This window comes from Hippocampus guttulatus, chromosome 11, assembly GCF_054856545.1.
Source record: "Hippocampus guttulatus isolate MCC_2025c chromosome 11, RoL_Hgut_1.0, whole genome shotgun sequence".
Classification (NCBI taxonomy): Eukaryota; Metazoa; Chordata; class Actinopteri; order Syngnathiformes; family Syngnathidae; genus Hippocampus; species Hippocampus guttulatus.
Window position 1 is genome coordinate 16,163,308 of NC_141271.1, and position 15,679 is coordinate 16,178,986.

A 15,679-nucleotide genomic window follows, 5' to 3' on the forward strand; every position below is an offset into this window, starting at 1 on the left:
CAAGGGTTGAAATGATGATTCCAGAAAGAAAATAATACAAAGTGACTTAATTTAAAAAACTTTATTATTGTGTTTGGAACTTCTTTTTTTTTTTTTGTCCCCATCACATAACATTTTTTTTTTAATAATAATATTACCGAAACATCTTCCAGTGTGATGCCGTGCAGTTCCACACCACTGCAGGGTACAATCACGTTAACACAGAGGACTTTGTATTCGGCTCTTGTTTTGGCTCTCATTAAAGCAGCCTTATTAAAATGCAAATGTTATCACTTCGTTGTCATATTCGCTGATAGGAAACAACTTTAATCGGTCCGCTAGCACTCGCATGCTATCAATTTAAAATGTATGGTGCTGCGGTGTACCAGCAGGCCTTGGGTCCAGGTCATACTGTGAGCCGTCGACAGACACAGCGTCAAGGAGATGACGCGGAGCACTGAGTTCCAGATCCAAGATGGGGCCTTGTGTTTGGCCTCAGTTGCCATTATTTGCTCCTTGTGCTTCTATGGTGACAATGACAAGTGGCGGGTCAGTGGCCCAGTGAGGCCTTCCGGGGGGGGGGGGGGGGGGGGGGGGGCACTACTAGGAGTTACTACTGCGGGTCAAGGGCGGGGGGGATGATGACCCTGGCAACACTTTTAAATTATGCAGAAGCCTACGCTTGGAACTCTGGTATAAGTGCTTTAACGCCCGACTCAACAGCTTATCATTTTGAACTGTAACCAAGATTTTTAAATGGAATTCCTTCTTCTTTTTTTTTTTAACCCCCAATTTCTAGCCGGTAGTCAGAAATGAATCCTACATAATATTTAACCACTACAACATTTTCTAATTACAAGTGCAAGTAACAGTGGTTTGTTATCTTATATATTTTTTGATAAAACAGTAAGAAAAAAAACACGGAAATTTTCGCATGGAAAAATATCATTGAAGACTGTTCATATAAGCTTTTGTTAATTAATCTAACATTGGCTGGGTGATCAAATATATTTGATACGCACTTCATGTTGTCGGATCATTAATTTCGTTTCATGGTGGATGGGTAAAATACAAACAAACACTAAGGTTGGAGAAGAGGAAGATGAAAGGAAAACCTATCAAAGATGAGTGAATCAAAAAGTCTCAAACTTACATCATGACAAAAATACCTCCTACAGTCCGAAAGAAACAAGTAGTAGGTAGGTAGAGGGTGGGCGGGAGAGTGCACCAAACATGTGAGTTGACTCTTACCTGTCCACCTTTGGGCTGGTACTTGATATTATCTATGGAGCGGACCTTGGACCGGACCCTCTTGAAGTCAGGAAGAGGTTGGTTAATGACTCGCAGCTGCTTGGGTGTGGTGGCGGGGGATTTGGGCGGGGTACGGGCCACAGCCACCCTCCTCTCCTGGGACATCAAGCTGAGCGAGCGCGGGGTTCCGGGGGTCCTTGAGGAGGATGAGCAGCTGGGAGGGGTTCCAGGGGTCATGGCGCTGGAGCCAGGGGTACGTGGCGTGGAGTGGCCACTGCGGGCTGAACGGGAGCGGAGTGGCTCGGAGACTGTTGGCGAGAAACCCGAGGATAAAACCTGAAACCTTTTCATGGGCTAAACAAGGTGTCCTCTCTACGATGACACCGTACATCAGCGGTCCCAAGCCTTTTTTGCCCCATCGACAGGTTTAATGTCAGACAATATTTTCAGGGACCAACCGGCCTTTAAGGAGTGATGGATAAATACGACAAAATAATATGATATGACATGAATGATGAAACAAGGAACGTCCTATCTGGCCTCAACACTCTCTGGTCGCTATGGTAACGTTTAGACGTGCCTTCAAAATAAGAAAGTGCATGAAAAATACGACTCAGCATCGCCGCATATCATGCAGAGAGGGCTTGGTGCATGGAATCTCCCATTGAGACAAATCCGTATTTTGAGTAGGACGCCTGATACTATCTATTACATTTAGCCTTCTTTTTCTTGAAAGTCGTAGGCTCCTCTTCTGTCTCTGAGCCTTTTCCCCTTCCCAAAGAAACTTTCCAAAGACGTTTGTTTTTATTACTCATTTTGCTAGCTCCCGGCTTTCATTTTAGCGGGAACCTATCACGTGACGGAGAAGCTCCGCCTTCACCTGCATCAAGAGTGACATACGGATGTAACAGAGGATCTGGTGAATTTTCAAAATAAAAAATCTTTCAAAGTCTGAAATAAATAAAACGGAAGTAATGTAAGTTATTTATTCTTTCTGTGTGGCCCGGTACCAAATAACCCAGGGACCGGTGCCGATCCGCGGCCCGGGGTTTGGGGACCACTGCCGTACATGAAAAGTAGGGTCTAGGAAATGAAACAAAATAATGAATTCACGCTACCTGTCATACTGGGAGCTCGACCTGTCCTTTGCTCAGCTCTCATCACAGCACGGCAGGCTGAAAGGGGACAAATGACAAAAGATTCAGATTCCAGGAAAAAGCGTTCAAGTAAGCAATCATGTGATGACAGAATGGAGTGGATTTTTTTTTTTAATAATCTACCTTGTATCATAGTCATCCCTCATATATTCGTAAAATTTGCGAATTCGCTTGAGGGTTTTGGGGGGGGGGGGGGGGGGATTGGGGGCGGGGGTTGCGCTCACGCCAAATCTCTTGTATTACGATATATTGTCAAACAACAGAAGGGGGCAACGGAGACAGCTCTATCACGGGTCAGTTATAACACTTCCAATCTGGAACAAGCTAGGCGTCATAAACGTGATGTTGTGGCTATGAGATTTTTATTGTGTTTAGCCACATTGGCCAAGTGGTTTCAAGTTCCAGTGCCAATCCTGGCAGCCTACCTGTGGGTCTGCGGGGAGCTGTTGATCCAGAGCTCGTGATGGAGGTCGAACTTTCCTCATGCTCCTGGTATGGATGGCGACTAAGAGAGGAAGCTTGCCGCGGCATAGCAGATCTCTTGTCAGGACTTTGCGATCTACCATCCTGTGAAACACAAACACCAAATGTAACAAAAATATTTCCAACGCTCGTGACATCCTCCGGTAACTGGTTGCCGATTGCGGGTTTTTTTTCAAAATATGGACAGAGACTTTTCTGAATCCTTGCAGCTCGCAGCGACAGGCCAAATTGTCATCCACCTACCTTGGCTATGAAGGTTGCAAATACTGATGCCGAGGATGGACGAGGACCATCTAATGAGGTAACCGTTGTGGACATAAAGGTGTGTGTCTTTGTGAGGGCAAAATGCTGAGCATGTCGCTGAAATGGCACACAAATGAGTCCCAGGGGGGCGGGGAGTGAGTGGCACAACACCAAAACACAAGGCATAGGATGACGCGGGTGACAAAAATAATGCTTCCACATGAATAATCACGTACATCAAGTGTTTCTAGATTTTATTCATGGAGCTTTATTTTTTTTGGGGGGGGGGGGTGAAAATTTAAAAAGAACTCAAAATGGAACACAATTTGTGTTCTAAAGAACACTTCATTATTGTTCTTCGGTGACATTTATGACAGGCATAAATGCTCTTATTTGGATACAAGGAACTGTCATGATGATGCCGGAGGAGTAAAAGAGTCGCACGAGAAATGTCACGGGGTGATTCAACACCTACTCGGTGACTTTGAATGAATCACTCCTGCGAACAAACCCATTAACTCTGGAGTCAACACAGTCTTATCAAATAGTGAAGCAAATACTTGAAATATCTGAGTAAGAAGTCAGAAAAAGGCATTGGAAGAGAAATGCAATGATGTGATATTTATGCAAGGACAAGACCTTTCAGCTCTCCCTTCAAAGTAATATCAAAGATTCCCTCAGTGTGGGGAGCTTTCTGTATTTGCTCAAAGCACTTGGCTGATGCCACATTGGGAGGATGAAAAAAATAATCTGACCATCATTGGAAATCATTTGACCAAAATGACAAAATACCACCAAGAGAACGTAAATACTGACCAGAAGGTGAAAAAAAAGCGCACGGACGACGGCAGTTGAAATTTGAATGTAAACAGTAAGATTCTGGGGAAAATACAATCTGAATGTCTCGAAACCACCAACTTGCCGGAGCGAATGAAATTTACTCACCAACGCTCTGTCGCAAGACCGCCTGGCAACTGTCAGAGGCTGATGACTGTCCGAAAGTGCCTCTGAAAGACAAAAAGAGTACGTCACTAACGCTTGAACAAATACGTGAGGAAAGACCAACATTTTGAAGATTTTCAATAAGTCACTGCTTGAGTAAGAACTATATATATATATATATATATATATATATATATATATATATATATATATTACACTTACATAAGTATTGGAAAGAAGCATACAGCGTATATTGTGTATTTGATCCATGACAAATATTTTCAAATCCTGTGATTCAAAAGGACGTGGGGCTGTTTAAGTACAGTGAAAAGCAAGAACAAAGATGAATACAGAAAATAAGCCAAATAAGGAGGTAACACAAGATTATTTTTATTATGGCAAAAAGGAAAAAAAACATACATGAAGGTAAAAAAAACTGAAAATGCAGAGAAAATAAGTGAAAGGTGACATGTCAGTTTTTCAATTCAATGAATTTGACGGAGTTAAATTTCATATCTTGTTGACTACCAAGTGTGAGTGACCTAATGAAATCGGTTCAAAATGACACAAATGAATTGAGGCAACGCCCCCAGGTTGCTCAGTCATTTCACAAAAAAACAAAAAACAAACAAATTGACACTTTTTGTTTATTTTAACCCTTTCTGGGACAGTGGTTACTACAATGGACAGTTAATCATTTTATCAGGTTATCATTATTTGTGCCTGAAAGGGTTAATAACCTGAATGAGCCTAAAAGGCAATGATTTCCAGGACTACACGGAAGATGATGGTGGATGTGGCCCTGCAGAATTGACAGTAGAAGTGATGTATCACCTGTGGGTCTCCTTCTAGGACAGGAATGGTGCTGGACGGGGCGGGCCTGGCGGACAGCTTGTTTCGGTCCAATCCTCTTGGACGGGGACAGAGTCTGAGCCTCCATTTTTTTGGTAAACTCAGTCTTCTTGATCACGGCTGTAGTCGTCGGCCACATGGAGACATCAAAAAATGAATGCCGAAGCGTCAAATAGCATGCTCATAAGAAACCTTTGCGATAACTGTCAACAGTTCCTCCCGCTGGGCATCCAACTGTATGATTTTAGAAGTCTTACTATTAAATTGCGATACACTCGTAAATATCTAGCGGCAGAAAATCCAAGCTAATAAATGATGTGCTCACACTTTCAGAACGGAGCGAATCGGAAATCAACACTGATGTAAAACAGTCAAGAGTCAACGCGAAGGATCGGGTTATACGACTGAAAAGGAGAGAAACCTTTTTTCTTCTCTCGTGGGATGTAAACTGGTTCCTTGCGCATCGGCTTCCGTTCAGGAGTCGACAGTCTGCCTTTAACCCGCCCGCTCTTAGTTTTGGGCTTGTTTGGCTTTTCATGCTTCTCTGTTTTCTTCTGCTGTGTTTGCTTGGTCTGGACAGTGGACTTCTTGACAGAGCTAGGCACAGTCGGCAAGGGCTGAATCTGCTCTGTAGCCATGCTCTTATCGTCATCTGCCCAAAATATAAAGAATTATAAATATAAAGAAATAAAACAGGGCTCATCATTGTTTCAAAATTACTCACCAAGAATGAAAAACATTTTCAGAAGTCAACCTAATTATACCCAAGCAGTAATGTTCGTTTCAGATGATCAAGACTGATGTGGTGAAAGTCGATCTGACGTCGACTAGTCAATGATGATGTCATTGATGTATTTTATAGTACAGTACTAAAATGTAATTTGCAAAAATCCATAATAAAGAAAAAAAATCCACAAGATTAGCGACTAGTCGGCTTCATTCACTAGAGGTAGTCGTGGAGTAGATAAGTCGACAAATTGACTAGTCTGTCGGAGCGGAGAGTGAAGCGACACTGCCCTCCGTTCATTGCTCGAAAGACAATTGTTTGGTGGAAGCAACTGAACTGAAGCTTACTGCTTGCTGGTACCCGAGAAAGCAAAGACATGAAAAAAAAAGGCCTCACCTTGTGGGTCCACCCAAGAGCTGTCCAAGATGGAGTCGTCCATGGTGGTTTCATCTTTGTCGTAACTGTCTGTCGGAGCCTCTGTTTCTACGGGCTGAACTTCCCTCTCAGGAGTCACAGGGGTCTCAGGAATGTCACAAACCTCTTCGAAACTGGCAGCCTCGATGTCCGCCTCCTGGGCCAACTCCACAGACTCCTCCTCGTCATCATCCTCGTCCATCTCCTCCTCCTCCTCCTCTTGCTCCTCCTCCTGCTCCTCCTCTTGCTCCTCCTCCTCTTGCTCTCGCTCGCCAGGTAAGCCCAAGGCTTCAGGTGGGGCAGAGAAACGAACACTGTGTCCCGGTTCATCTGCTTCATCGATGGTCTGGACCACAGTGATGAAGTCGTCTTCGACGGTTATGACCGATTCGATGGCGGTACGAGTCTCCGTGATCTCTTTGACCGCAGCTGCTCCGGCAGTTGACGCTTGCTCCGGTTGCTCTTTTTCGGCCGGTTTGGTTTTGTCCATTTCGGCCATTGTCTTTGTCTCTCCAACATGTTGCGTCTTCTCTTCAATCAGACTTTCCCTCTCGCTCAACTCTTTCTCATCTCTTTCCTTTTCCGCTTTCCTTGCCTGCGCTAACTTTTCGTGCTCTTCCCTTTGTTTGATCGCCTTTGCCTCTTCCTTTTCTTTCATCTCTCGTTCCTCTTTCTCCCTTTCCTCTTTCTCTTTCCTCTCTTTTTCGGTCCTCTCCGCCTCTTCCTTCTCTCTCATCTTCCTCTCTTTTTCTTTTCTTTCTTCCTCAACTCTCTCTGCCTCTTCCCTTGCTCTCATTTCCATCTCCTGCTTTTCTTTCCTTTCCTTCTCCATTTTCTCAGCCTCCTCCTTCTCCCTGAGTTCCCTTTCCTCTTTGTCTTTTCTTTCTTGCTCCATTCTCTCGGCCTCCTCTTTTTCTCTCAATGCCTTCTCCTGTCTTTCTTTCTCCATTTTCTCTGCTTCTTCCCTTTCTCGGATTTCTCTCTCCTCCTCGTCTTTTCTTTCTTTCTCCATTCTTTCGGCCTCCTCCTTTTCTTTCCTTTCTTTCTCCGCTTTCTCCATTTTCTCCGCTTCTTCCCTTTCCCTGATTTCTCTCTGCGCTTTGTCTTTTCTTTCACTCTGCATCCTATCGGCCTCTTCCTTTTCTCTCATTTCCTTCTCTGCTTTTTCTTTCCTTTCCTTCTCCAATCTCTCGGCCTCTTCCTTTTCTCTCTCCTCCTTGTCTTTCCCAATCTTCTCTTCCTTTTCTTTAATCTCTCTTTCGTGTGTCTCTCCCTCTTCTTTTTGTCTCATTTGCTCTTTCTCATCGTCCTCCCTTTGAGTCCTCTCTGCCGCATCTTCCCTCCTTTCCTTTTCTTCTCTCTCTTTGATTTCATTCAGTTTCTTTTCCGGCTCTTCTGAATTGTGATTCACCGTCTCAATCTGAATTTTCCCTTGAGGTGCTTCTTTTTCGTTCTGTTCTCTCGCATTTTTATCTGCTTCCTCCTTGGGCTCTTTGGTTACTGTTAACACTGGTGACACTGCTTTTTTAGGGGAGCCATAAAGCTCTTTCTGTTTGAGCTTGGATGGTGAGAGCACTGGAGAAAGAAGTTTGTCATCATCAATATTGCTTTCCACTGATGAAGTGGGGGAAGTCTTGACAGGCCTGGCAATGCGGTCTTTGGCCACCCCGGTCAACTGGTAGACATCTTCAGCATCCACCTCCTCGTAAGCCTCCTGGTGCACCAGCTTGACCTTCTCCCGAAGCTCCTGCAACTCTCGTTCTTCCTCCAAACTCAGAGGCCTGCCCTCCATCTCCAGTTTGCGGATCTGCCTCTCATAGTCGGCAATCTCCGTTTCGGAAGCGGAGCCTTCGCCACTGGCTTGTTGTTCTGTCTCGCTTCCTGACCTCCCACCTTCGAGAGTCACCGTGACAGTGGGTGTCACAAACGACTCCCCTGGCAGGGCAGATGATTTCACCTGCTCACTGACTGATGTCTTCAGCTGGTCATTCATATTCTTTTGACCCTCTTCAGAGGAATCTTTCCCTTTACTTTCGCTCATCTCCTTTTCTTCACTGACAGTCAGCTCAACAGTCTGGTTCTGGTCTTCGACAGATGTGTCTCTAACTGCTAGCTTCCTGGCCTGTGCAGCGACTTTCTCCTCAAGAACAGCGGGGGTGAAGACCTGTGCAGAAGTGTTTGTTGGGCTAACCACATCTGCAGGGGACGGCATAGGTCCAGAGTATTCACTGAACACACAATAGCCCAGCTCTTCCAGCTGACTGTCACTCTTTTTTATTCCAGGACTTTGCTCGCCTGAGACGAGGCTAGAAAGCAGGTCATCAGAGAAGGCTTGAAATGACTTGCGCCGGACAATTTCTGGTTCAGTAGTTTCAGATGACAGTCGAGAACGGGACCCAGCAAGATCTAGCATCTCAGGCAAGTCTTGAGCCATGACGGCGTTATTTTGAGGGCTGCTCTCGCATGGCTGGGGGGAATCTGGGGACCCGGGTGAGTCGGGTTCAGGGCTGGGGTTCGAAATGGTGTCAGCCATTCTTGGTGGAGATGAGGAATCAGAAGTGATTGAAGCTGCAGTCTCTAGGATTAGTGGTGGAAAGGGAGGTGGCTTTTCTCCGGAAGGAGTCGTGGTTGGGAGGTAATCCGCCAACTCATCGAGACTTCCACTGGTGTGTGTCATGATATCAGTGGCCAGTGGGGAAAAGTTCCTCATTCTGCCTTGGCCGTTTTGATCCATTGCCCCAATGGTTATGTTTAAGGAATAGCTCCTTTGCTCCAGGGCCAGTTTACCTGGGGAAAGCTTGCATTCATTACCCCTGTCTGGAACTGAGAAATCTTGAGTGTCTGTGTTTTGGGTTTGAGGACTCTCCCGAGCTGGCAAATCAATCTTCGGAGACTTGGAATCAACGGTGTTGGTCTCGTCACTGACTCGGCTCAGTTCATAATAACCCTCGCTCTTACCCTGGGGGGACGCGTGAGCCTCAGGGGCTGATGTTTCGAAATATGCCGACATTGCATCACTTGTCAAATTTCCTTCTTCAACTTTGACTCCCATCGCTGAGAAATCAGAGGGGGCACCGAGGCTGCTGAACTCTACCACCTCCACAGACGGCTGCTTCTCAGACACGGTGAGGGGCTCGCCGTAAATGGGCTGAAGGGAGATTGACTTTGCAGATTCTTTGGCTTGAGTTTGAACATCTGGAGGTACAAAAGATGGCATATCGATGGTGGGACTCTCTGGTACGATTCGTTCACCGGCAAAGAACTCCTGGGTCTGTTGCTCAAAAAACTCCTCTGGACGTTTCTCTGACCCGATGCTGTCTGGGCTCATGGAACCGCTTTTCTCACTTACGGGTTTTTCCAAGTCTGTCTTCACAGCTGAAAGGACATCTGTAAGTTGGTCGTTATGAACACAATGTGAAAGCTTTGGCTTTGGCATGCGCTGGTATTCATTTGGCCGGTTAATGGGAGCAAAACAGGCAAAGCTCTCCTCTGAAACTTACAGCGCAATGACACAGCCATCACCGAAGATGAACGGCGAACGAATGAGGTCCACCAATTCAGAGATGGATGGAAATATGGCATGGTATGTGATAATACCGGCATGAGGCAACTGTCAGGCGGACTGATGAAAAACAAACAATAATTCATGGAATGGATATCCATGCATATTACATCATCTGTCGATTACAACATCAAATGTCAGTCATTCTTTGTCAAAATTGAGAGGTACAAATCTAAGATTAGTGACATTGTTTTGATCAAATGAGCATGCGTGTTAATGACGAGTGCCATATGCCATTAAATGGTTCAAATAAAAATTTGCATCAATACTGAGGAGTCCTGGTTGTGAAAATCAGATCAACATACCGGTAATAAGCGACAAACTAACATTGGCGACAACTAAACCAGATGACTTGGTCGTTTGATAAATGTTGGTTAAGGCAATAGGACGTGTACAATAATTAGTTCCAAAAAAATGAGATCCCCTGCCATTCCCTTCCCGCTGAAATAATGGTTCAAATATGACATAGGCGCAACGCACTGGTATACCAGCACCAAGCCATCGGTGTAAACATATTGACAATCCTGGAAGCTTGTAGCTGGTGATTAAAAGCATGATTGCGGGTGCAACACGTAATCATACCACTACAAAAGAGCCAGCCCCAAACAAGAGCGACAATAAGAAAACACAGGCATAACAAGGATAACAATGTAACTACGTTAAAGATAAGGTAATGTGACTTTATCCACTAACGAGCCTGTGTTGCCTTGCAGGACACAGCAGTGCGGGGGGCGGGGGGGGAGGGGGCAAATGATTTGCCATTCCACCTGAATAACGCTTGAATTCTCCTGCCCCTTAAACACATCCGGCATTCGTATACAGTGGACAAGCTGTGAACATGCAGGCAGGGTGCGCAGAGGGGAGGACACACCTGTCTCAGGGCTCTCCTCACCCTCTGCCTCCTCCTCTTCCTCCTCCTCCTGTTCCTCCTCCTGCTCCTCCTCTCTGTCCAAAGAGCTTCCTGAGGGAGCACTAGCTGCCTCAACCGGGCCCTGGTCTAGATCCGGGGCCTTGTCTACGGCCTCTGCCTGCTCTAAAACCTCCGCTTCGGGGATGTCCGGGTCGGGCTCTTCCCCGCTCCATTGCTGCTCATCAAGAGCTGCCTCTGCACTCTCCTCCTCATCCTCTTCCTCATCCACATCATCCTCCTCCTCGTATTCAGCTGTAAGAGCTTCCATGGTCTCTTCTTCTCAAAAACAGGGTGAGAGGCGGAGGGGGACACATTAAGACTATAGGCGACACAGACTTGGGCAGTGTGAGAACATTAACCAATGAAGGGACACTTTGAGATGATCCAAAGTGTTGACAGATATATCACATATAGGCACGGTGTATGGCATGTGAGTATTCTTTTCAAATTAGCTTTTTGACCCTGTAAAGAACAATCTTGGAGAGGTCAGGTTTTTCTTTTCCTTCTCACCAACCATGCCTGGTCCAATTTACTCTACTGCGAAAAAAAAAATAGATTCAATGTGGAGAAGCAAACTATACTCCGGATCGATAGATAACACATCCTCCAAGCCAAACATTACTAAAGAGGAAAAAACAGATACATCTTTTCTATCCTCACAGCTTTATGCTTGTGTAAATCGAATGATTGTTTGTAATAATAAGTCAGGTCAAAAGTGGGGCTTTGGGTAACTCAACAGTTAATTAATTCATATGTATAGCGGTCATAGCCATTAAAACCTTAATCACGATATCCTACGTCCATTGATGGAATCTCAACAACACCATCCTCCTTTGTGGGACGCCCCCTACAATGTGTTGACCTAAGCGTGATTGCAAACACAAGGAGCAATGATGAGTGAATTAAATGATAAGAATATGACAGCTGACGAATCTGAAATCTCTCCGTTTTTGTTTTTTTTTCAGCGCAAACGGACATCACAAGGACACGCAAACACACAAAGATGAAGGACAAACGGACAAATGGAGAGACGGAAGGGTGGAGAGATAGATGCCGGGACGAAGGCACAATACGGATGAGGGAGCTGCTCAAAAGAGAAAAAGGAAAGTAAGGGGTGGAGAGGTCGAGCGACGGCAAAGAGGAACCCGCGTGTGGTTCACCTTCGATCTGCCTAAAGGCCACAGCCTGCCCCATGGGGCGGGCACCCGAGTGCGTCCACTCTGGGCTGAACAAGGGGTGCTCATAGTACTCCTCGTCGGAGTGGTAGGGGTCGTCCTCAGGCACAGAAACTGAGATGGAGGGGGCGAGGAACTTGCACCTCTCCCGAGAATTTTGGAAGCGCCGGAGAGGGCCTGCCTCCTCCTCATCCCCTACATCTACAAACAAGACAGACACAAGGAGAAGAACTGCAGGGAAATCTGGACACGCACGATGAGGAAGAAATAAAAGAGGACGTAAAGAGCGGGGAGGGGAGTGATGGAACGGCTCAAACAAAAATGTCCATTTAAAAAAAAAAACAAGGAGTCAGCGCTATGTTTCTTGCTTGCTTTTTAAATGAACTTTTTTTTCTGGTTCGGAGCTTTACGTGAGCAATAGCAACTGTAGCAGTTAGGACGAGGGGTGGTTCAAAATGGACATTTTCTGGAGAAGAGTCGAGGGTAAAAGAAAATGGGCTCTTTGCACATTCTGACTAATGGCGGCTAGGTCTTTGACGGTTTTGAAAATCGGGTGTTATTCGACACGCAGCGTTTACAGGGCTGACCTACAGTACATCGTCTTTGGAAAACACAGAGCAGCAATTGAGAGAAGGGCTTTAAGAGTGTGTTCAAAGTCAGCATTCTTCCTAAGATTGTGATCACATTGGACATCGTTATCAATATGCTAATAAGCATTTTCAGTTACTGATAGAATATGCGTGTGGTACTGTAGTAACATTAGTAACATTTTCAGTCATAGAGGCAGAAAATACTGTCGCTAAAAGGGTGACAAACGACACAATGTTTTCTCTTAATCTGTGTTTGGTGTTAGTGTCAAATAAAGTCCTTTGGATTCATGAAGAAACACGAGAAAAAACTGTTAATGTACGGCTGCTCAACATTATGGGAAGATTTATCTCCCGTTTTATCTTAATTGGGTTGACACATAAAATCTTTGTAATCCAAATATACGATTAATTTTCAGCTCTGGGGTCTCTCGCTCTTTAACGAGTCGATTTCTATTTTTAATCGTATTTATTTATGCACTGCTGTGTCTACAACAGCGTGGTCTGGATCAGAGTAAAATATATTCTCTTGAGTTAGTTCAACATTGCTGGCGTTGCATATTTAAATGGAAATGTGCACATTGGAACACACTGATGTTGACAGTTTTGTTTGGTGTTTAGGAATGAAAAGAAAAAAAACTCAGCCAAACAATCTTTTAAAAACACTCCTTACGTGGCTGTTGTTTCAAGCCCTGCCTACATGGCTGTCGTAGGTGGCCAAACCAGAAAATGGTCAGTCGCAATTTCCAGACATGACATCACAGCGCGACTGTATATGCAAATCGCCCATTGGACATTGGTAAATAAAAATTCCAAGGAAATCAGAAAGGGGTTACAAAAACATCATGACACACACAGACATTGATGAAGTGACTATAAATAGCAACTTATGAGAGACCAAGATTGTCAGGCCAAGAAAGTGACTCAATTTACTGGGTTAAAGAACAAGCTATACCATAACAGGTACTGCAATTAAACGCCAACAATACTAAAGCATGGCTTAAAAAACAACCTAACCAAAGCACAATTTCCCTCATCAGTGATTACCACACATGTCAAATGTGATTCCGCTGCCATAGAACCAATTCTAAGCGATTAACTTTTTAATGGTCCCTTTGGAAAAAAGCCAAACAAACAAAACAAAACAAAACAATCGCAAACCTCTCTGTGATGTTTAACTATTTTTGGTTGACGGTCACGTATAACACACTTACTATCAAACAAATCCACAACTGCATTATCCGCAGAAGTCACTGCCATTTAAGGGAATACTTTTTTGGTCACAGATTTAGAAGAGCCTGAGTCTAGCTAAGGTAGCTAGATGCTTTCATAGAACTTGAACATTTCTCACCAGCTTCAATCCTAATCCTATTTTGTAACCTGCCTCAAGATTTGATGTGCAGATTCTGTTTCCAACAGAAGTAATGTCTACAGGGCTGAGCCCTAAAAGCCCGAGAGTCACACACAAAGACACTGACAGCTGCCCAAAAAAACAAAAAAAGAAAACCCACCATGAAGAGACATGTCACCAAGGGAGTGACCGTATTTTCCGCACTATAAGGCGCACCAAAAAGCATTCAATTTTCCTCAAAAGATGACAGTGTGCCTTATAATCAGATGTGCCTTATATATAGATCAATATTTCTTGGATGTAGTATTTTAAATGTTCTGTAAAGCGCTTTGTTACAGCTGCAGTGGTTGTGAAGGCTCTGTGGAAATAAAACTGTATTGGATTGGATAGGATTCCCTTCAGCATAGCTCTATCTAGGGGATGCATAACGTAACCGCAGCCACTATTGTAGCTTCGTTTCTATGCGCCCTATATATGAAAACAGTTTTAAAATAGGCCAGTCATTGAAGCTGCGCCTTATACTGCGGAAAATACGGTACCAGGCTGTTATATTAGTATGAGGGGAGACTGTGAGGTATGCAGGTTAGAAGGGGAAATGGAAGAAAACAATGACTCAAATAAAACTACTCCTAAACATGGCGCTTTGGCCTTTCTTGCTCTTCAAGTTGAACCAAAAAATGTTCAGGAGCCAAAACCTGTCAGTCATTGCTTCAAAATAAGGAGGATGGAGCATGCGACTGATATAAATGAAAATTAGCTTGTTATGAACTCTGGATGGTCTGTTGGGACAGAGTCATCCCTAAGCTCTCAGCAATTCCAATTTGCTGATGAAGTAGAAGGATTTAAAAAAAAAATCTTTTTTTAAACATCCATTGGAGCACACTTGTCCTTTTTTTGGCCTACCTTGCTCAAGAGGACCAAATTGTTCTGCAGCCGGTGAAGGAGGTGGCGATGGAGGTAAATTGGCGGTGTCTTCAACTACAATTGAAGATGAAGAATTATATTTCGAGCCTTGCGGTCCGCGTTGAATTTAATGGCGTTGAAATCAATTGTACGGTAACGTTGCAGCCGGTGCAGGTGTTTGTGAGCGTGTGCGGCAAACCTGAGGGCAGCCTTTGACTCTCCTGTTCCCCCTTCAGTACCGCCACTGCCTCTGCAGTCACTTCCTGCACGATCCTAGCGGACACTTGCTCTGAGCACAGAAATAAGAGCAAAAGCTTGCGAGTTCCTCTCAGGTTAGATTTTAAACAGTGAAGTCTATTCATGCCAATGAAAATTCTTTTAATACCGGAATACTTGAGCAGCAATGAACAAAGGCCAGTAATATACGTTACCTCTGCCGAAATGCAAATGAAGGACTGCAAAAACGCAACCAATAACACATTTTGACTTGTAAATTTCGCAGGTGACAATGTCTTCATATTTGTAACTAACTCTTTGTCACTGTTACCGAATTTTCAGATTTCAGAGTGACAGAAAGATGCCAGGACAGATTGGCACAAGGATGGTAGAATTCCTTTTTTTTTTAAATGACCTTGTCACTTTCACAAAGCATGCTCGCAGTGATGAAAATTTGCTCGACTCGCCTCGGTCAGCTTTTATCCAACACAAACATGTCAAATAAAATAATGACCTGCAGGTTGTTATACAGAAGATACAAATACAAAAAAAGTCATATCATTTCTGGAACGAAGAACTAATACTTTAGCCCTTGAGCCAGACGAGATGGACTATACTCTATTACCTGTGGTAAAAGATGAGAGAAATGGTTCATCCCGAGGCAGAGACGAGAAGCCCTGAGTCAACACAAACACACAGAGGGAGTGCCCCACATGCACACAGGCTCTCGCAAACACACAATGGGAAGGCACAGACAGTGCCACTGGATGCAAAACCAGGTCAGCATATTATAATATTTTATATATATATATATATATATATATATATATATATATATATATATACACATATATGTGTATGTATGTATACACGATTCATATTTCGTTTTGCACTAAAGTAGTTTGCAGCATGTTGCGCTTGACCTCT

At 44.3% G+C, this 15,679-nt stretch overlaps 1 protein-coding gene across 12 annotated transcripts in view; it reads right to left on the reverse strand.

Moving 5' to 3' along the window:
* Positions 1 to 15,679, reverse strand: part of map2 (microtubule-associated protein 2) — a 43,204-nt gene that overhangs the window by 5,924 nt on the left and 21,601 nt on the right. For 3 of the 12 annotated variants that reach the window (XM_086123059.1, XM_086123058.1, XM_086123056.1), the window contains exons 5-16: positions 14,736 to 14,825; positions 14,537 to 14,611; positions 11,681 to 11,896; positions 10,482 to 10,796; positions 6,031 to 9,435; positions 5,329 to 5,559; positions 4,890 to 5,027; positions 4,059 to 4,120; positions 3,114 to 3,230; positions 2,813 to 2,954; positions 2,349 to 2,405; positions 1,231 to 1,538 (exon numbers count right to left, since the gene is read on the reverse strand). In XM_086123059.1, coding sequence (XP_085979185.1) covers positions 1,231 to 1,538; positions 2,349 to 2,405; positions 2,813 to 2,954; positions 3,114 to 3,230; positions 4,059 to 4,120; positions 4,890 to 5,027; positions 5,329 to 5,559; positions 6,031 to 9,435; positions 10,482 to 10,796; positions 11,681 to 11,896; positions 14,537 to 14,611; positions 14,736 to 14,825 — 5,156 coding nt within the window. Of the gene's footprint in view, positions 1 to 365; positions 504 to 580; positions 1,095 to 1,230; positions 1,539 to 2,348; positions 2,406 to 2,812; positions 2,955 to 3,113; positions 3,231 to 4,058; positions 4,121 to 4,889; positions 5,028 to 5,328; positions 5,560 to 6,030; positions 9,436 to 10,481; positions 10,797 to 11,680; positions 11,897 to 14,536; positions 14,612 to 14,735; positions 14,826 to 15,679 lie in introns of those variants that run through there. The other 9 variants (XM_086123052.1, XM_086123050.1, XM_086123051.1 and 6 more) reach the window with 8 other exon arrangements.